The 21,885-nt window shown below is 36.5% G+C and overlaps 1 protein-coding gene across 1 annotated transcript in view; it reads right to left on the bottom strand.

Moving 5' to 3' along the window:
- The window catches only part of SNX27 (sorting nexin 27), a 78,940-nt gene that overhangs the window by 39,684 nt on the left and 17,371 nt on the right, over window positions 1-21,885 (bottom strand). The window contains exon 2 of the mRNA XM_054563272.1: window positions 12,867-13,098. Coding sequence (XP_054419247.1) covers window positions 12,867-13,098 — 232 coding nt within the window. The remainder of the gene's footprint in view (window positions 1-12,866; window positions 13,099-21,885) is intronic.

Genomic DNA, 21,885 nt, shown 5'->3' with positions numbered 1-21,885 from the left:
TGTTCCTGGAATCCAATGTTGGTTTAAAAATATCCACAAATCAATTAATGTGATACACCACATACAAAATAAAAGATAAAAAAATCATATGATCATATCAATAGATGAAGAAAAAGCATTTGACAAAATCCAACATTCATTTATAATAAAAACTCTCAGCAAAGTAGGACTAGAGGAAGCATACCTCAGCATGATAAAGGCCATGTGACAAACGCACAGCTAACATACCCAACAAGAGGAAAGCTAAAAGCATTTTGCTTATGATCTAGAACAAGACAGGGTTGCCCACTTTCACTACTTTTATTCAATATAGCTTTGAAGTCCTAGCCACAGCATTAGGACAATAAATAAATAAATACATAAATAAATGGCATCCAAACTGCAAAGGAGTAAGTAAAACTGTTATTACTTGTAGATGACATGATATTATATAGAGAGAATCCTAAAGATTCCACCAAAAAACTACTAAAACTGATAAATGAATTCAGTAAAGTAACAGGATACAAAATTAATATTCAGAAATCAGTTGCATTTTTAAACACCAATAAATCAGAAACAGAAATTAAGAAAAAAATCCCATTTAGAACTGCATAAAAAAATAAAAATAAAAAATGCAATACCTAGGAATAAATTCAACCAAAAAGGTCAAAGACCTGAACTTGAAAAATTGTAAGACACTAAAGAAAATAATTGAAGAAGATATAAATAAATGGAAGCATATACTGTGCTCATGAATAGAAAGAATTAACATCATTAAAATGTCCATACTACACAAAGCAAACTACAGATTCAATGCAATCTCTATCAAAATACTAAAGATGTTTTTCACAAAACTAGAACAAATAATCCAAAAATTTATGTGGAACCATAAAACACCCCCAATAGTCACAGCAATCTTCAAAAAGAACAAAGTTGGAGGTAGCATACTATCTGATATCAAACTATATCACCAGGCTATAGTAATCAAAGCAGCATGGTACTAGCATAAAAACAAACACACAGATCCATGAAACAGAATAGAGAGCACAGAAATAAAACCACACCATTATGGTCAATTAATATATGACAAAAGATGCAAGAACATAAAGTGGGGGAAAAACAGTCTATTCAGTAAATGGTGTTGGGAAAATGGGCAGATATATCAAAAAGACAAAACTTATACCACCTTCTTACACTATATAAACTCAAAATACATTAAATATTTAAATGTAAGACCCAAAACCATAAAACTCCTAGAAGAAAATATAGGCAGTAAACTTTCTGACATTTCCCTTAGCAATATTTTTTCTGATATATAGCCTCGGGCAAGGGAAACAAAAGAAAAAATAAACAGCCCTGGCTGGTATGACTCAGTGGACTGAGTGCCAGCCTGTGAACCACAGGGTCACTGGTTTGATTCCCAGTCACGGAACATGCCTGGGATGTGGGCCAGGCCCCCAGCAGGGGGTGTTCCAGAGGCAACTACACATTGATGTTTCTCTCCTTCTCTTTCTCCCTCCCTTCCACTCTCTAAAAATAAACAAATAAAATCTTTAAAAAAATAAATGGGATTACATCAAACAAAAAACAATTTTGACAGCAAAGGAAACCTACTGAAAGTGGGAAGATAGATATTCATCAATGATACCTTTGATAAGGGACTAATATCCAAAATTTATAAAGAACTCATACAACTCAATACCAAAAAACCCCAAACAATCCAATTAAAAAATAGGCAGAGGACCTGAATAGACACTCTCCAAAGAGAATATACAGATAGCCAATAGATATCTGAAAAGATGTTCAACAACACTAATCATCAGAGAAATGCAAATTAAAACCACAATGAGACATCACCTTATTACTGTCAGAATGGCTATCATCAGTAAATCAACGAAAGTGGTAGTATGGATGTGGAGAATAGGAAACCCTCCTGCACCGTTGGTGGGACTGTAAACGGGTACAGACACTATGGAAAACAGTATGGAAGTTCCTCAAAAATTTAAAAATAGAACCACCTTATGTAACCCAGTGATATTACTTCTGGGTATATAGCTAAAAAAATCCAAAACATTAATTTCAAAAGATATGCATACTTCCACATTCTTTTCAGCATTATTTACAATAGTGAAGATACAGAAGCAGCCCAAGTACCCATCTGTAGATGAGTGGATAAAGAAGATGTGGTACATATATATAATGGAATATTATTTGACCATAAAAAAAAAGAATGAAATCTCACCATTTGGGGCATCATGAATGGACCTAGAGGGTATTATGCTAAATAAGTCAGACAAAGACAGACACCATATGATTTCACTTACATGTAGAAAATGAAGAGCTAAATAAACAAACAAAATGAAACAGACTCATAGATTCAGGGAATAAAGCGAGGGTTAGCAGATGGAAGGGGAGTAGGGAGGCTGGTTGAAAAACATGAAGGGATTAAGAAATATAAATGATAGTTGTGAAGATGGTGGCATAGGTAAACCTGCTCACTTCCTTGCACAACCCCATCAAAAATTACAACTATAAAACAACCATCACTCAGAACAATCAGAAATCGAGTTGAATAGAAGTCTGACAAGTAATGAATTAAAGAAATCACATCCACTGGGACTGGTACGGGGGGGCAGAGACATGAAACAGTTTGGTCCAATGTCCAACGTGGTAGATAAAAACTCAGGAGGGATATCTCAGAAGCGAGGAGTCCAAGCCCCACACCAGGCACCCCAGCCGATGGTTCCAGTGCCAGAAAGTAAGTTCCCACAACTTCTGGCTGCAAAAACCAAGGGGGATTGAGTTAGTTGGTGGAAGAAACTTCTCAAGTTTCAAGCAGTTTCTATTGAAGAACCCGCACACAAACTTACTCAACACTCACTCCCTCTGAGCTCCAGCACCAGAGAGGCAGCTTGGGAGGCAACAGTGGCATACAGGGAGTAACTGGCATCAAGGTGAAAGCTGGAGGACATCTCTCCCCCAGAGAGAAAGATGGGCAGAAGCCACTGTTCCCTTTCTGAATCCTCCCCCTCACAGAGACAGAGAGCCACAGAGCTGGCAGGCAGGTGTCATAGCTGAGAATCCATCAACCTGGCTAACACTGTTTGCCCTGCCCTGGAGATGTCCTGAGACTCTGGTCCACCCAAGCTGTTAACAGTGGCTTTTCCATATGAATGGCTGGTATTGGCTCATGCTTCACAACTTCCTAAATCTTATCAAACAAGCAACACTCAGCTTCAGTAAGCCCTAGGCCCAGTACCTCTTGCTAAATGGCCCCGGGCATGGTACTAGAAGCAGCCAGCCTAGATTCACAGCTTGACTTCACCTGGGAATTTTCAAACCCAGCACAAGTAACAGCCAACTCAGATTGCTTTATAGCTCATGCAGGGTGGCCCCAGGCAGAACACAGGTCGAGGCTAATTTTTGCTTGCACCACCTAGAAAATCCCAGAGCCTGCACACCCAGCAGGCAGCTACAGACCACATCGGAAAGCACCACCATACCCCTGCCCAGCTGACCCTCCACAGATGATGGAGGTTGCTGGTCAATGCTCACAGTTAGTCCTTGCAGCTGACTGGCCTGAGCAAATCCCTCCAATTGACCTGCCAACAAGCAGTCAAGGCTCAATTACATGAGGGTGTACTCAGCCCACACGAAGGGTACATTGCCAGTACTCAGCTTGGGTGACAGAGGAGGCTGTGCCACTGGACCCTACAGGACACCTACTACATTAGGCCACAACACTATGTCAGGGAGTCACAGCAGCTCTACCTAATACATAGAAACAAACACAGGAGGCTGCCAGAATGAGGAGACAAAGAAACATGTCTCAAGAGAAAGAACAGATCAAAACTCCAGAAAGAGAGCTAAACAAAATGGAGATAAGCAATCTATCAAATACAGAGTTTCAAAACACTGGTTATAAGGATGCTCAAGGAACTTAGTGAGGACCTCAGCAGCATAAAAAAGATCCAGACAGAAACAAAGGACACACTCACTGAAATAAAGAACAATTTACAGGGAAAGAACAGTAGAGTGGATGAAGCCGAGAAACAGATCAATGATTTGGAACATAAAGAAGCAAATAACAGCTAATCAGAACAGGAAGAAAAGAAATTCAAAATAAATGAGGACAGTGTAAGCAGACTCTGGGACAACTTCAAGCATCCCAACATTTGCATCATACTGGTGCCAGGAAGAGCAAGAATAAGAAATTGGAAATCTGTTTGAAAAAATAATGAAAGAAAATTTCCCTAATTTGGTGAAGGAAGTAGACATGCACGTACGGGAAGCAGAAAGAGTCCCAAACAAGATGGATGCAAAGAGGCCAACGCCAAGACACATCACAATTAAAATGCCAAAGGTTAAACATAAAGATAATCTTAAAGGTGGCAAGAGAAAAGCTGTTAGTTTCCAACAGGGGAGTTCCCCTAAGACTGTCAGCTGATTTCTCAAAAGAAACTTTGCAGGCAAGAAGGGACTGGCAAGAAATATTCAGTCATGAGAAGCAGGGACCTGCAGCCAACATTGCTCTACCTAGCAAAGCTACCATTTAGAATAGAAGGGCAGTTAAAGAGCTTCCCAGACAAGGAAAAACTAAAGGAATTCATCATCACCAAACCATTATCATATAGAATGTTAAAGGGACTTATTTAAGAAAAAGAAGATCAAAACTATGAACAATGAAGTGGCAGTAAGTACATATCTATTAACAATTGAATCTAAAAAGCAAAATAGCAAACAAGTAGAACAGAGACAGAGTCATGGATATACAGGGCATTTTGATTATTGTCAGATGGAGAGGGTATGGTGGAATAGGTGAAGAGGTGAGGGAATTAAGGAGTACAAATAAGTAGTTAAAGAATAGCCATGGAGATGTGAAGTACAGTATAGGAAATGGCGTAGCCAAAGAACTTATATGCATGACCCATGGACATGAACAATGGTGTGGGGACTGCATGAGAGAGCTGGTGGTGCTGGGGGTGGGAGTAAAGGGAGAAAAATTGGGAAAACTGTAATAACATAATCAATAAGATATAATTAAAAAAACAAATGGTAGTTGTAAAACAATCACAGGGATGTGAAGTACAGCATAGAGATATAGTGAATAACACTGTAATGACTATTTATGGTGACAGGTGGGTACTAGAATTATCGTGGAAATCACTACATAAATTATATAGTTATCTAACAGCTATGATGTATACCTAATGCTGGAAAATACTATAATACTGAATGTAAACTGTAATTTAAAAATAATTTTTTTTAGGGTCAAAATGAGTACAAGCAAAACCTCTTACTTCTGGGGAGAGCTGGGAAAACACAGGGTGGGGAAAAGGTAGATTTATAGTTGTTCATGTGGAAAATAATACAATAATTAATGAGTATTAATACAAGAGTAAACTCTGTGTTTTCTGTACTCATAACTGTAAACCTACTTTTGCCCCACCCTGTGTCTCAGGCCCAGGTTCCTATCCTGATCCTGTAACAAAGGTCTGCTATAGCTTGGGGAGGGGCAAGAAACGCTTTCACAAGACTGACCATAGATAGAGGGGTGACTGGCAGTGATAAGGAGGAAAGTCAGAAAAACTAAGAAAGCCTCACCCCAAGACACAAGAACACAGGCCCTGCCTAAGACTGAGTCAGAACCAGGAACACAGAACCAATCTACCTCCACCATGTAAATCTAACCAAAGTGAAAAGCAAGAACAGTCTACTAGGGGCCACAGTATGGAGAGAGAACCTGTCTGGGGTACAGGCATGCAGGGTGACTAAAAGCTGAGAGGGAAGGGAGAAGAGATCACTAAGAAAAGCCCTCTGACCCTAGCCTCCATTCTAAGTACAATACAAGGCAGCCTACTGTTAGAAGGACTTAAAGCCTCAGCACAACAAAGTTATTAATCGCCACAAGGAAGCCCAAATTGAGCTTAATTAACTCAATTCTCTAACAGAAGATGAGGCTTTCCTATTTTCAAATTCAGTCTCTAATGCTCTACACATGATGCCTAGCACCCATTTATGTCAAGAGATAAAGAGGTCTCAAATACACTCAGATGTTGAAAATATGAGGGACTTTAAAGTAACTATTACTATTATGTTAGAAGATCTAATGGAAAGGGTCAACAAAATGTGTGAACAGATGGGGAATTTCAGGAGATAGAGAGCATTAAATAGAAATGAGAGAAACAAAAACGAGGCACCACAGATGAAAAACTTCTCCCAGAGGAACGTCAGTAGACTAAATATTGCTGAGGAAAGAATCAATAAAGTTGAAAACAGGGTAATAAAAATAATCTAAACTAAAACAAAAAGAGAGGGGGGAAAAACAAGAATAGAACATTCAAAGGTTTAGGACAATATGAAACAGTCTAACATACCTGCAATTTGTCTCAGAAGGATAAGAGAAGAACGAGGCTAAAGAAATATTTAATAACATACTAAAATTTTTTTTAAATAATAAAGAAAGAAAAAAGTAAAAGACCTATAAAGTTCAGAAAGTCCCAAGCAGAAAAATACAAAAAGACGAGTGGCACTGCAAAAGGCTAAAAGAAAAAACTAGCAACACAGAATTTTTTAAGGTATTTTTTCTTTTTTTTTAAGTATATTTTATTGATTATGCTATACAGCCATTTTTTTCTACCCTTTCTCCCTCTCCACCCTGCACCCGCTCTCCCTCCAGGATCCTCCCCCACTTTAGTTTACATCCATGTGTTGTAGATATAAGTTACTTGGCGTCTCCATTTCCTATACTATTCTTAACCTCCCTGTCTATTTTGTACCTATCAATTATGCTTCTTATTCCCTGTACCTTTTTCCCCCATTCCCCCTCACTGATAACCCTTCATGTGATCTCCATTTCTGTGATTCTGTTCCTGTTCTAGTTGTTTGCTTAGTTCTTGTTTTTGTTTTTTATGTTGTTGTTATAGTTGTGAGTTTGTCATTTTACTGTTCATAGTTTTTGATCGTCTTCTTTTTCTTAGGTAAGTCCCTTTAACATTTCATATAATAAGGGCTTGGTGATGATCGAACTCCTTTAGTTTTACCTTGTCTGAGAAGCACTCTTTCTACCCTTCAATTCTAAATGATAGCTTTACTGGATAGAGTAATCTTGGATGTAGGTCCTTGCCTTTCATGACTTCAGATACTTCTTTCCAGCCCCTTCTTGCCTTTAAGTTTCTTTTGAGACATGAGATGACAGTCTTATGGGAACTCCTTTGTAGGTAACTGTCTCCTTTTCTCTTACTGCTTTTAAGATTCTCTCCTTATCTTTAATCTTGGGTAATTTAATTATGACATGCCTTGGTGTGTTTCTTCTTGTATCAAACTTCTTTGGGACTCTCTGAGTGTCCTGGACTTGCATGTCTAGTTATTTTTGCCAGATTGGGGAAGTTTTCCTTCATTATTTGCTCAAATAAGTTTTTAATTTCTTGCTTTTCCTCTTCTCCTTCTGACACCCCTATGATTTGGATGTTGGAACGTTTAAAGTTGTCCCAGAGGTTCCTCAGTCAGTCATTTTTTTTGAATTCTTGCTCCTTCATTCTGTTCTGTTTGGATGTTTCTTTCTTTCTTTTGTTCCAAATCGTTGATTTGCATACCAGTTTCCTTCCCTTTACTGTTGGTTCCCTGTACGTTTTCCTTTATTTCACTTTGTATAGCCTTCTTTTCTTCTTTCATTTTGCGACTGAACTCAATCCATTTTGTGAGAATCCTGATTACCAGTGTTTTGAACTCTGCATCTGATAAGGTTGTCTGTCTCCTCGTTGCTTAGTTCTCATCTGGAGTTTTTGATCTGTTCCTTCATTTGGGCCATATTTCTTTGTCTTAGAACACTTGTTACATTTTAAGGGGCAGAGCCTTAGGTATTTGCCAGGGCGGGACAACTGTGTTGTGACTATTTGGATGAATGTTTCTTTCACTCCTTGGTTGTCAGACATCCATGCAATTTGATTTTCTGGCAGTTCTGGTTGTTTTTTGTTTTTAAACGGGTTGTTATCCTTCTTTTGGTTGAGTGAGGAAGTGAAGCATATCTACCTATGCCTCCATCTTGGTCAGAACTCCCTCAACACAGAATTTTATACCCTGTAACAATAGCTTTCAAACATAAGGGTGAAATAAAGACTTTTTCAGACCAAAAAGAGCTAAGAAATTCTTTGCAAGCAGACCTGCACTACAAGAGTATTAGTGGAAGTTCTTCAGGCAGAAGAAATATGGAAAGTGGATTTACACAAAGGAATGGAAGACATCAGGAATGGCAAATATATGGTTAAATATAAAAAAGTCTCCTTTCTCTCTTTTAACGTCTTTATTATTTTTCTTTTTTATTGTATATTTTCCATTACCATTTATCCCCATTATACCCTCTTCCATCTCTACCTTCCTAATGTTTTTAATTATTTAAAGCAAAGATAACAACAAAGTATCATAGAATTTATTACCCACACAGAAGTAAAATGTACAACAACAGCAGCAGAAAGGATGGGGGTAGGAAACAAAATGTACTGTTGCAAAATTCCTATACTATAAAGGTAATACTTATAAATTAAAGATGTATACTGTAAACTTAGAACAATCACTAAGAAAAAACAACAACAATGTACATCTACTACTATAATAGTGGAGATAAAATGAGAACATTAAAAAATATCCTACTAGTCAAAAAGAAGGCATGAAAGGAGGAACAAAGGAAAAAAGTCACATGAGACATAGATAACAATAAGACAGTAGATTTAAACCTAACTATATCAATAATTATACTAAACGTAAGTACACATTTAGTATACATACACCAAATAAAAGATTGAGATTACCAGACTGGATAAAAAGCCATAACTATATGCTGTTTCTAAGAAATCGACTTTAAGTATAACTACATACATAGGTTAAAAGTAAAGGGATGGAAAAGATATTCAATGGAAACAATGATCAAAAGAAAACTGAAGTGGCTATATGTTTATATCAGAGAAAGACTTCAGAACAAAGAATATTACAAGGGATAAAGAGACTTATTTCATAATGTTAAAGGACGCAACTCATTAAGACATAATAGCTTTATTATACATAAAGAAAATACTAATAGAACTGAAGATTTTATTCAGGATTTATTGTAGAAACTCCCTATAGACTAAACTTCCCAGTGATAACAACTACAAGCTCTGGACAAAACAAAACCAATTAATTACCTGAGAATTCTAAACAGTAAACTAAAAGCAAGAAGATGGGAGAGGGGATTCAAAACATGGAGCATTCTACAGGGCAGGGGAGTTTCCTGCTTTTAAGGGGTTTTCCCCTGATAGCGGGCATCAGTCACAAAGTAGCCTAACTTAAGCAACAAAAACCCTTATAGAAACCCTGACATCTTTCTGGCTAGAGGAAAACAGGAAGGATTCTGGGAAATCATGGTTGCCACCAGAATGCATGGAGAACTCAATAGGACAGAGAATCAAAGAAAAGAATCCCTTAATTCTGTGAATTAACATGCATCTTGGTCTAATCCCTCCCCAAATGATATATACACAGGACAGGCTCAAAGTAGCACAGCAGTGGCTGAAAAAAGTGAACTGAGACTCGAAGGAGGCACAGCTTACACTTAACTGCCAGGCAAAACTAAAACATCAACATTCCTCTCAGGAATATCACAGAACCCAGAATCTATACACTATAACATTCACAATATCCAGGACACTATTCAAAATTACTTGTTATACAAAGAACTAGGAGGATATGACCCATTTTCAAGGGAAAAGATGCTAAACAAAGGCCATTCTCTAGATGTAAATACTGAAATGTTCAGACATATAATCAATGGAACAGAATGGAGTATAAAAATAAAACCACATATATGTGTTCAATTGATTTTCAACAATGACAAGGTATTTCAATGGAGAAAGGATATTCTTTTCAACACAAGTTGCTAGAACAACTGAATGTCCACATGGGGGGGGAAAAAAGAACCTTAACCTTTATATCATACAATATACAGATATTAACTCAAAATGGATCAAAACCCAAACAGAAGAGTGAAAATACGATGCAGCCACTTTGGAAAACGATCTGTCATTTTTTCAAAAGGTTAAACGTAAGATTTACCATATGACCCAGCAATTCTACTCCTGAATATGTATCTAAGAGAAATAAAAACATATATCCACACAAAAACATGCACACACAAGTTCAGAGCAGCATTATTCACAATAACCAAAAGGCAGACAACCCAAATGTTCATCAAATGAAGAACAGATAAATCAAACATGGTGTATCAATAAAATGGGAGGTTATTTGGCTGAAACAAGCTACAACATGGCTAAACCTTGAAAACACATACGAATCCATCTACATGAAATGTCCAAAGAAGCAAATCTATAGAGACAGAAGGTGGATGAGTACGTTACCTAGGGCTGGTGTGAACAGGAGGTATGGAGGATAATGGCCAAATGGTGTGGGGTTTCTCTCTGAGGAGACAATGTGTTCGGAAATTGACTGTGGTAATGGTTGCACAGCTCTGTGAACATACTAAGAACCACTGCACTGTACAATTACAATGGCCAAATTTATGGTATGTGACTCATATCTCAATAAAGTTATTACAAAAACAGAGAGCTAAAACTATAAAACTTTTACAAGAAAACAAAAGATTTGTGCCCTTGGGTTAGACAGATTTCTTAGAACAGAAAAAGCATTACCCATAAATGAAAAAAACTTACCAAGTAGACAAACTGACAAAATTTAAAACCTGTGTTCTTTGAAAGACACTGTTAAAAATAAAATAAAAAGGCAAGTCATAGATTGGGAGAAATATTTTACCAATCATCATCTACCTGATAAAAGACTTATATCCAAAATGCATGAAGAACTTTTACAAGAAGATAGTAAGACAAACAACTTAATTTTTCAATTGGGCAAAAGAGCTGAACAGATACTTCATCACAAAAGACCTAAGAATGAGCATTAAGCCCATGAAAATAAACTCATCATCATGAGTCACTAGGCAAAAGCAAACTAAAACCAGAGTGAGATACTCACTAGAATGGCGAAAGAAAGCAAAGAAAGGAAGAAAGAAAGAAAAAAAGAAAGAAAGAAGAGAAAGAAAGAAAATGCCATTGTGTTCAAGAGGTTATGGAGTAACTGGAACTCTCTACTGCAGATAAGAATACAAAAATAGTACAGCCTCTTTGGAAAACAGCCTGACAGTTTCTTATAAGGTTATACCCACTTACCATATAACCCTGCAATTCTATTTCTAGCTATGTATGTTCTCAAGAGAAACAAAAACATATCTGTACATAAATACCTTTATGTTAATGTTATTTCATGGAAGCTTTAGTCATAATAGCCCAAAACTGGAAGCAACCCAAACATGCATCAAGTGCATGGATAGACAAATTATAGTAGATCCATCCAATGGAATACTATCAGCAATTTAAAAGAAACAAACTATTAATATATACAACATTTATTAACCTTGAAAGGACTACACTAAGTGAACAAAGTCAGACACAAAAGACTTTATATGGTCATTTATTTGACATCCTAAAAAAGGCAACATATAACGACAGAAAGTTGATCGTGGTTGACAGGAGTGGTGGTAGGTGGAGAGGACTTACTGCAAAGGGACAGGAGGGGACTTTTTGGGGTAATGAAAATGTCCTTTATCTATGTACATTTATCAAAACTCATGCAATCTGACACTTAACATGGGCAAATGTTAATGCAGGTAAGTTATGCTCAATAAAGGTGATTTTTTTAAAAATTAGTAATTTCATTCCTTTTCTGAAGTCTACAGTGATACCCAAAGTCTTAGGTAATTCCCAAAAGCATCGTAACATCTAATCGGCTCTATCTTAGGACCTGGCCTTGATTTCTACTTCTTACATGCCTTATGGTTCAAAGTATAGCATCTCTGAAACACAAAACTCTAAATTTTGTGTGTATGCTTCTGAGCATCCATAGACCAGGCTGACATAAAACATATCTGCTATATCATCTCCAGCTACATTACAAACATTATTTGATCCTTCTGGAACTTTTCTGGCTTCCTTGCTTGCTTTTCTCATCTCCTCATTAAAAAGAATTTACCATAAATATCTAGTGGTTCATTCCTATACAGGGCACAAATATAAGTGTCAGAGACAGCAACTTTAATCAGCAGGTCAGCTTCAAACACATGTAGCCTGTTTGCCAATATCAAGTAGAACTCATTGCATTTTTTACAAAGGCAAATAAGGCATAATGCAAGCAAGAGAAACATTAGGTAGATTGGACTATCAGTGGCCATTAAGTTTTGAAGAACAAACAAAGGCATTCAGAAAAGGGGCTGGCACATATCACCCAGAATTCAAGATGGGCTTTTCTGTGTATCTACAACAGCAACAGAATGGAAATGGATAAAACAGCTCACATGAATTGCATCCAGAATATAATTAGGACCTTGGGAAAAACCAGAGTTAATCATTCACAAAACTACCTTCAAAGAAGATGAACAAGGCACGGAGAGGAGTGTAGGGCATTTGTAGGTTCTGAAGAGTGCAAACTGTGTTACATAAATGTTTGGGAAGACACCACCTTTTGAAAATAATCTTACTCTGTAGCACTACAGAGTCAACTCTGAGAGACATGGCAACTAATAAAAGAACAAACAAACAAAACTTAAAACTGTCTGGAATAATGTGGAATTAAGCTTAAGCAGAATAGGACTCTTCATTACTACAGCTCACCCCCTGCGATAGATCAGGTTCAGTGTCTTTTATTTATGTGTAAACCCATCTTTCTGGCAGAAAACTGACCTATGTTGTTGTAATCATTTATTCTGGTGCTCTATTATATATCATAAATGGTAATACTGGAGGAAACAAATGCTAGACGTTTGAGGGTCGAATTGGGCTGACACTCACCACAAACTTCTCACCATTCTGCTCCACATGTTTGTATGTGGGGACCGATATGGGCACTGCTTGCTTTTCTGTGTAATCATAAAATGATTGTCCCAACGAGTCGTCACTGGGATCTAGGTTATCTGCCTCATGAGGAGGTACAGATAACACAGTCAAGATCAATTCCTTCTCGCCTGCTCGGATCAGGTCCACCACCTGCTTGTGTGTCGCCCCCTCAACATTCACGCCGTTCCTAAGGGGAAAAAGGGAAAAAGACAATCCCATAAACCAGAAGGGTCCAAACACCTTGTATCTCCACCCTCCTGCCCCCACTCCAGTGTCATGCAGAATGAACCATAAAATCAAGATTAACTTGGTTCCAGAAGAGCTGTTTATGTTTTTACATATCATAATATAAAAAAAGTGTTTGTGAACTTATTGCTGGGGGAAAATGGAAACAAGTGAGAGGACCTACCCTTCCTCTATGCTAGAATCCCACACACAGCTTCAGGAAAACACACGGGAAGGAGGGTGGCGCTGAGGGGGAAACAAAACTTTTAAAGCTGAACAGTCCAATTCCCTTATCCTAACTAATCATGTATATGACGGAAAGTGGCTTTTAATAATCCTGCCATTCGAACTGTACTTTTTAAATCTCCTGGAAATTCTGTCAAAAGAAATTTTCCGCAAAATGCATTCCCTTAATTTGTGAAGACTCAAAAAATATGACTTAAGATAATTCTTATACATTTATACCTGATTTCTCCACATATCTTCAAATTAGTCAACTTATTTCCCTTTGCAAGTTTCATTATGCTGGCACTTAACTGGTACATATCTTCATACACACCAGTTCCTTCTATCAATCAGTTTTTTTTAAGGCACTGAAATAATCTCTCTAAAATTTCATTATCTGACCCAACTTTCTTTTTTCTCCAAATCACTTTTATTAATCTGTTTTAGAATTCTATTTTTTTCTGCTCTGTGCTATCTTATGTAAAGTCCTGTGTTGTTAGTTCACACCAAAAAAATACACATCTAAGGCTAGATATTAAATCGACCTACTCATTCTCTTTCCTGTTTCACTGTGTATAAAAAGGCTGAAACTAGGAAAAGTATGAGGTTTAGAAGAACAATAATTTTGTCAAGAAGATGCTGAGTCTCACAAAACTCACTCAACTACCTTCACAGAACGCTGACCCAGCCTGCTGTCTCAGCAAAACCATCAGGCAGCTGGCTGACCCAGAGGTTCCCTTCATGGCTGTCCCAAGAGTTTAGAAATACATACCTGGTCTTAAGTCAATTTGATAAAATCTTACCTACCCTGTAAGCTTTTTTTCACTCCTGTCCCAAACCATTAGGGTCTCTCCTTCCTCAAAATGATGCTAAGTTTACTAATAAGCCTTCTACAAACTTTTCAATCACTGGAATTGTCTCTGATTCAGAGTCTGGTATCTGAAACGTCCATTTATATAAACACAACAGGCAAGAGTTCACTCAGCTAGCCTGCAGCGCGCGCGCGCCTCTCTCTCTTTCTCTCTCTCTCTCTCTCATAGAGGGGTCAGGAGGAAATTCGGCACTCCTGACATTTCACAACCTAAATAACACACACACACACACTCTCACTCACTCACTCACTCACCCCACCCCACCCCCCAGTAATTTTACAATTGGCTAGCTCTAGAAGCAAATAAAGAGCTCCTTCCAGTGACGGACATGTGGATTTTTAAAATTCAGATCAGATCAGGCTAGTGACTAAGTAAAAATGGTCAACTCTGATCATAGAATGGGATGATTAAAAGAAAGAAAAAAAAAAGGCTTTGGAGCTAGATTTACATAGGTTCAAATCCTGACTCTCCTTTTTAGTATCAGAATTGGTCTTGATCAAGTTATTCAACCTTTTTTAGTGCTGCTTTCCACATCTGTAAAATGGGGACAATAAGAAGTCACTAACAGGGTTGTTGTGAGGATTAACATAATATAAAACATAACTTGCCTAAGCACTTACATCAGAGGGTATAAAAAGGAAAGAAGTACTATGTACCCTGTTGGTTATGAAGAGATTTTCGTTAAAAGAGAAATGAAAACCTAAAGTTGGGGATGGTCAAAGGATTTTACCTAGATCTTTGGCCTTGGTAGTAGTTCTGAGAAATCCTTTTGTGGGTAGGATACAATTGAAAAAGCGAAAGTTGGAAAGCAACATAGAGAATTTCAGCTATCCCTAGGAATCTTACCAAGCTCACAATGCCCTTGTTTTTTGTTTTTTTGTTGTTTTTTTTTTTAACAAAGTGTGGAACACTAACACTTTGAGATGGAACAAAACATCCTGGATACTAAAACAAGATTTTTATGTTAATACAATTTTATGAGACGCATATTTGTTATAAAAAAAAAGAAAAGAAAGAAAAGTCTAAAACTGATGCTCAAATCTTATTTTTCAGCTCCCTAATTTTTTTCTATTAAAAGTTTTTTAATCTGGGCTACTCTATTGATAGGGCTGGAGTCAGTGAACGCCTACAAAATTTGTATGTAAAATTGTATTTTTGTGCACATATGTATTTGTCCCCTGGGGGATGATTCACAGCTTTCATCAGCTTCAAAAAGTAGTATGTAATCACCAGAAAGGTTTAGAACTACCGCTTCCAATGCACCTCCACCCTTTCAGTTTTCAAGTTAGAATACATTCCTCCTTGGGTCACTCACAGGAAAAAAAAAAGCCCCGAAAATCATCAGAGAAAGTTAGGTGAAGCTTACTCCAAGAGCAGCCAGGGCGTAAGGGAGCTTGCTTAGGTTTCACTTCTTTAATAGTAAAACCAAGCTTCAAATTGGCTATCATCCCTAAGACCTCTTTAAAAAAAAAAAAAAGACATGAGAACTATTGCTGCCACATTCTGAATTCCTGAACACACTTGCTAGTATTTAGTTGGTTCAACTATAGAAGGAATTCCACGGTTTAATATACAAAGCTGGAAATTCCTTCTTTTTTCAGAGAATGAAATGAAGTTAGTAAAAACCCCAGAATGTCTGATTTCAAAAAGGGCCCTTCCTCCTCAAGAATTAAGGGGCTTTCACAGTCATAAAAATGTTCATATGATACTCTCTTTTTCTACAAGAATGCTACTATACCAGGCTCAAACTAGGTGTGGCCCAATTTAGACAATTCTGAAGACATAAGCGAAAGCAAACTATCAGATAGAAATTGTGCAGTAAAAGGAACTTTCCGCAGCACAGACTTATGGTTGAAAGCATGGGTTCTGGAGTCAGAGAGACTTAGGTTTGAATACCTAGTGTGCCATTTAAAAGATAAGATATTATTCAGTCCTACTAAGCCTCAATTTCTTAATCCATTCAATGGGACTAATAATACCTGCAGCTATCAAAGTTGTGAGAACTAAAATGCGATCAAGTTCTAGAACATGGTTACCACTCAATAAACAGTAATATTTATGTGGTAGTATTTGTATCAGTTGTGCAAGCAAGTTGATAATATTTTGACCTCCTAATAATACAAACCAACTTCCCTTGCCTTTCTTCTGTCTTTGCAACATAATCTAGTTGGAATTCATTTGAAAATAAATCATTGAGCTCTCAACCAATGATAACAGGGATCACAAGATGACCACTGCACCAGAGAACCACTAAGTCCTACACCACACAAAAGTATCCACGGCCCACTAAAGTTCTACCCATATATGCTTCTTCCATAAAGAAAGGCAAGAGCTTAAACATACTATCAAAAATTTTTCAACAAATATGCGATTAAACAAATATAGCAAAATGTTAAGTATAGAGTAGGTGGTAGGTATGCAAATATTCATTGTACAATTCCTTCAAGTTTCCTGTATGTTTGAAATTTTTCATGATAAAATGTGGGTGGAGAAGGGAGGGCTACCAAAAAACTCCAACAACCCAACAAAATTTTATTTCCTTAGGCAACTAGGTGATACTCAATTTACTCTGTCTTCAGCACCATAAAGATACACTTGAAAATTTTAATCAAATTCTTATTTTTTTACAGAAGACCAAAATTTGGCCCCATTGGAAAAGCCTTTAGTTGGCTAATAGGAGTGGCTTTCAAATAGGACTTTTAGTCAACTAAATTTAGCCAGCTGAGGAAATTGCAAAGCTAATATAAACACTCCCAGAAGCAGGAAAAAGCTAAATAGTCAGGATTTGTTTTTGTGTAGTGCTTATAAAGGAAGCTATATATAATGAAACAAGATATGGATGGAAATATGACAGAGCCAATCATTGTAAGAATCACAAGAAGGAGCCATGCCAAGTGGTAAGCAGAATATTACTTTGACCCCTTGTGACATTCAAGAAAGTAACTAAAGTGTAATTAGTCCCTCAGAAGCTGCCTATAAAAAATAGACAATGAATTCCTGTAACTGCTAATAGTAAGATATACTTTTCAATTTTGTAGATTAAAATACAGAGGCTATATGTCCAGAAGAACAGTTCATATAGAAAAGAATGACAAAGCCAAGTTTTGCCAAGGGTGTGGAAGAACTTCTCATTGCTGCTGATAGGAGCAAAAAGCAAAAACCCAGCAGTTTCTAATAATGTTAAACATACATTTACTATATGAACCAACAATTCCACTCCTAGGGAAGTGAACCAACAATTCCACCCCAGAGAAGTGAAAACACATCCACACAAACAACTGTAGTTGAATGTTCAGTGAAGCTTTAGTCACAATAGTCCAAAACTGAAAACAGCCAAATGTCTATCAACAAAAGGCAAACACTTAAACAAACTGTGGCATATTCATGCAATGGACTAATGGCAATAAAAAAGACCAACTACCAACATCAACAACACAGATGAATCTCAAAAACACACTGAGCAGAATAAATGAGCCACAGCCTTGACCAATGTGGTTCGGTTAGCTGGGTGCTGTCCTGTGATGAGCAAAGATGCCAGTTCAATTCCGTAGTGGGGCACATGCCTGTGTTGCAGGTTGGGTACCTGGTTGGGGCATGTTCAAGAGGCAACCAATCGATGTTTCTCTCCCTCTCTTTCTCCAAAAATAAATAAAATCTTTTTTTTAAAAAGTGAGACAGGAAAGAGTCTGAATGGGTCTCTACTTTTGTCAACACTCAAAACTCTACACTTAAGAAGTATGTATTTGATTGTATTTAAATTAAGCCTCAATAAAGTTGATTTAAAAATAATTATTATACAATATCCTCATTAATAAATATAAACTAGTAGTCCATCAGCATGAAACATAACCCTTATTCTACTTGTACATTATTCTTAATTTTTCTTTTTTGCTTTTATGAATAATGTTGTTATCATGATCCTAGCAAATGGATCCCTACACATTACCTGTAACATGAAATTGTTCAACTGACAAAACACATGCATTTTCCTTCACCTCCCATATCTTCATGGAAAAGAAGATAAACCTTTAATATTGAGTTGGCCAAAAAGTCCATTGTTTTTTTTCTGTAAGACGGCTGTAGTACCACTTAGCTGTCTTTAACTTCATTAGAAACAATATTGTTAGACTGTATTCTAACAGCTGTCATATCGGCTTGCATTAAAAAAAAAAAAATCAAAATTGGTGAGTTTTTGTGTAGCCATTTTAATATTGATGATGGAAGAAAATATGCAAAACTTTTGGCATAGTATGCTTTATTATTTCAAGAAAGGTAAAAACACAACTGAAACACACACAAAAGACTTGTGCAGTGTATGGAGAAGTTGCTGTGACTGGTCAAATGTGTCAAAAGCGGTTTGCTAAGTTTTGTGCTGGAGATTTCTCGCTGGACAATGCTCCACAATCAGATATACCAGCTGAAGTTGATAACAATCAAATAGAGACAGTAACTGAAAACAATCAACATTATACCATGCAGGAGATAGCCAACATTCTCAAAATATACAAATAGATGACATAATTGATGAACATTAAAAATGTATGTTTTATTTTATGGAAAAAAACTAAATGAACTTTTATTGTGAACCCATACTTCCAAGTCTTACAAGCCTATTACATGGGATAATGAAAAGAAAATTAGCCAGAGTTTGCTTTTATCCCTATTACTGCTTTCACTTTTTGACCTAACCTCCCATAAACAATAGGACATATATTTTGAGCCTAATGAAGTTAAGAACTTCAGCAACAGATGATTATAAAGTCAAGCCAGAGTGCAAAAGTACCTCTCTCAAGTTTATTAAAGCTATAATGTGAGAGATAAAAGTCAAATTCACTAAATACTGGATTAATACCATTATATTACATTACAGATATAGTTTAAACTTTGTTTTTTTAAGAAGTCCTAGATTCTTGTTAGATTTTTATGCATTCAAGTCTGTAAAAAATTTTCTTCTAACAGAGTATTTGAAAAAGAATTTGTTCAGCCAAATAGATAAGATTAGGAAATCCTTTAAAGATGTTGAAGTACATCAAACAAATGAACTATGTAATTTTTAAAAAATATTTATGAAGACTATCTGCAAACATGGAAAAGTCCTTAGGTTATGTTAAATGCAAACAAGACAAAACAAAACAAAAGAGACTATAAATTGTTTTAGGGTTTTTTACATTTAAAATATAAAAATATTGCTCATTGTCTGACAGCTCTAGGGAGTGCAGCGGGTAGAGGGATCAAGCAAAAAAGAAAAAAAAAGAGAAAGAACTCATGGACACCAGCAACAGTGTGGTGACTGCAGGGAAAAGGGGGGTGGGTGGAGGTGGAAGAGGGTACAGGAGGATAAATGGTAATGTAAACATACAAAAAATAAATAAATAAAAATTTAAAGACTGCTCATTTTGATTATGAACACATAAAATACTTTTGCTCATAAAAAAAGCATAAAATGTAAAATACGAAAACAGCTGAGTTAGAGTGATTGATAACTTAAAAAATTTAACATAGTTGTTGCATCTTGTCAATTACACAAAGCTTTAAAACAAACTCCCTACTTTCTCCACAAAATATTTTCTTGGAAATTTGGTGAAGCTCCCACAAGTTGGAGAAAAGGAGACAGACCCCTGGCTCATTAGAAGAGAGACGTTTCCTTTGACTTTTCACTAGTTCCTTGCGCAGTTGTTAGGTACAGCTATATCAGACACTAGACTATAAAAACAAGGACCACTCTACTGAAATGGTCCTCGCAGTTTAGTTTAATTTTGCAGTTAAATAATCTGGCTTAGGTTGGCTCCTTTGCCTCTAACTCTTCCTGGCTATCTTACTTAGGCAAACAATCAAATCAGAATATTTTTATTGTCTAACTGTCTCAGCAATTATGCTGTACTTTGCCCTTAAACTCAAGATAAAAGATTCAGATACACATAAGCAATAAACATAAGGAAATGAAGCTTGAATATATCTCCACAAAAGTACTATTTGGAAAACTAAATATTAAGAACTTTTTGAGAACATATGGATGGCCAATAGACATATGTAAAGATGCTCAATGTTCACTAATCATCAGTGAAATGCAAATTAAAACCGCAATGAGGTATCACCTCATACCCATGAGAATGGCTACTATCAATAAATCAACAAGTGTTGGTGAGGATGTGGAGAAAAGGGATCCCTTGTGTGCTATTGGTAGGAATGCAGTTTGGTGCTGCTGCTATGGAAAAAGAGTATGGAGATTCCTCAAAAAATTAGAAAGGGAACTGCCTTATGACCCAGCAATTCCACTTCTGGGCATATAGCCAAAGAAACCCAAAACACTAATTGGAAAGAATATATGCAACCCTATGTTCACTGCAGTGTTATGTATAATAGTCAACATACTGAAAGCAACCTAGGTGCCCACCAATAGATGAGTGGATAAAAAAGTTGTGGTACATATATACAATGGAATATTACTCAGCCATAAAAAAAAAAATGAAATCTTACTATTTGCAACAGCATGGATAGTCCTAGAGGATATTATGCTACGTGAAATAAGCTAGAAATAGAGAAAGACAAATACCATATGGTTTCATTTATGTGTAGAATCTAAAGAACAAAAATAAATGAACAAACAAAACTGAAAGAGACTCATAGATGCAGAGAACAGACTGATGGTTGCCAGAGGGAGAGACTGGGGGACTGGGTGAAAAGAGTTAAGGGATTAAGAAGTACAAATTGGTAGTTACATAATAGTCATGAAGATGTAAAGTACAGCATAGAAAAGTAGTCAATAATATTGTAATAACTAGTATAATGCAAGTTGGATATTGGAAATATCAGGGGAAACACTTCATAAAGTATATGACTATCTAACAACTATGCTGTACACCTAAAACTAATACAAAATAATAGAGAATTTAAACTGTAATTGAAAAATAAACATTTAAAAAACTTTTTAGAATGTTGTTTTAGAAATAACATTTTGCATCTTACATCCTAGAACACCTAATGTATTGTTAGGACAAGAAAAATACAACTAGAGAATTTATTTATTTTTAGGGAGGGGAAGAGAGGGACAAAGAGAGGGAGAGAAACACTAACGTGTGGTTTCTTTTCATGCACCCCCTGCTGGGGACCTGGCCCGCAACCAGGCATGTGCCCTACACTGGGAATCGAACTGGCAACCCTTTAATTTGCAGGCCGATGTTCAATCCACTGAGCCACACCAGCTAGGGCAAAAAGTCTTTTTAAAAAAATAAGTAAATTACTTTTAATGTTAACTTACAGCATATGAAAAATGAGATGATGAGTATTATAAATGAGAAAAACCCTTTCAAAGTAATTTTCACTGGTAATGTGCATCTAAAGTTATAAAAATGTTCATTCATAGTCAACTAAAATGGCATTACTGAGAATTTATCCTAAAGAAATCATCAAACTGTGAATTCCATGAGGGCAAGAACTTTACAGTGGTATGCCGACCACTCTCAAGTATTTTAAAAAACAAATGAAATCATCCTGAACCTCAGAAGAAGTAGGCACAAACATGTTTATCATTATTTAGGTTGTTTCCGAATTTGGTTGTTTTTTTTAAGCCAATAATAGGGGACAGATGGTCAAGAAAATTAGAGCACAGCAATCTGATTAACTATAAAGCAATCATTTAAAATTGTAAATGT

Source organism: Pteronotus mesoamericanus, unplaced genomic scaffold (assembly GCF_021234165.1).
Source record: "Pteronotus mesoamericanus isolate MK-2021 breed Mesoamerican mustached bat unplaced genomic scaffold, CSHL_Meso_final scaffold_705, whole genome shotgun sequence".
In the NCBI taxonomy this organism is placed as follows: domain Eukaryota; kingdom Metazoa; phylum Chordata; class Mammalia; order Chiroptera; family Mormoopidae; genus Pteronotus; species Pteronotus mesoamericanus.
Note: the sequence above shows the minus strand (reverse complement) of the source record. Positions and strands in the feature narration are given on the sequence as shown.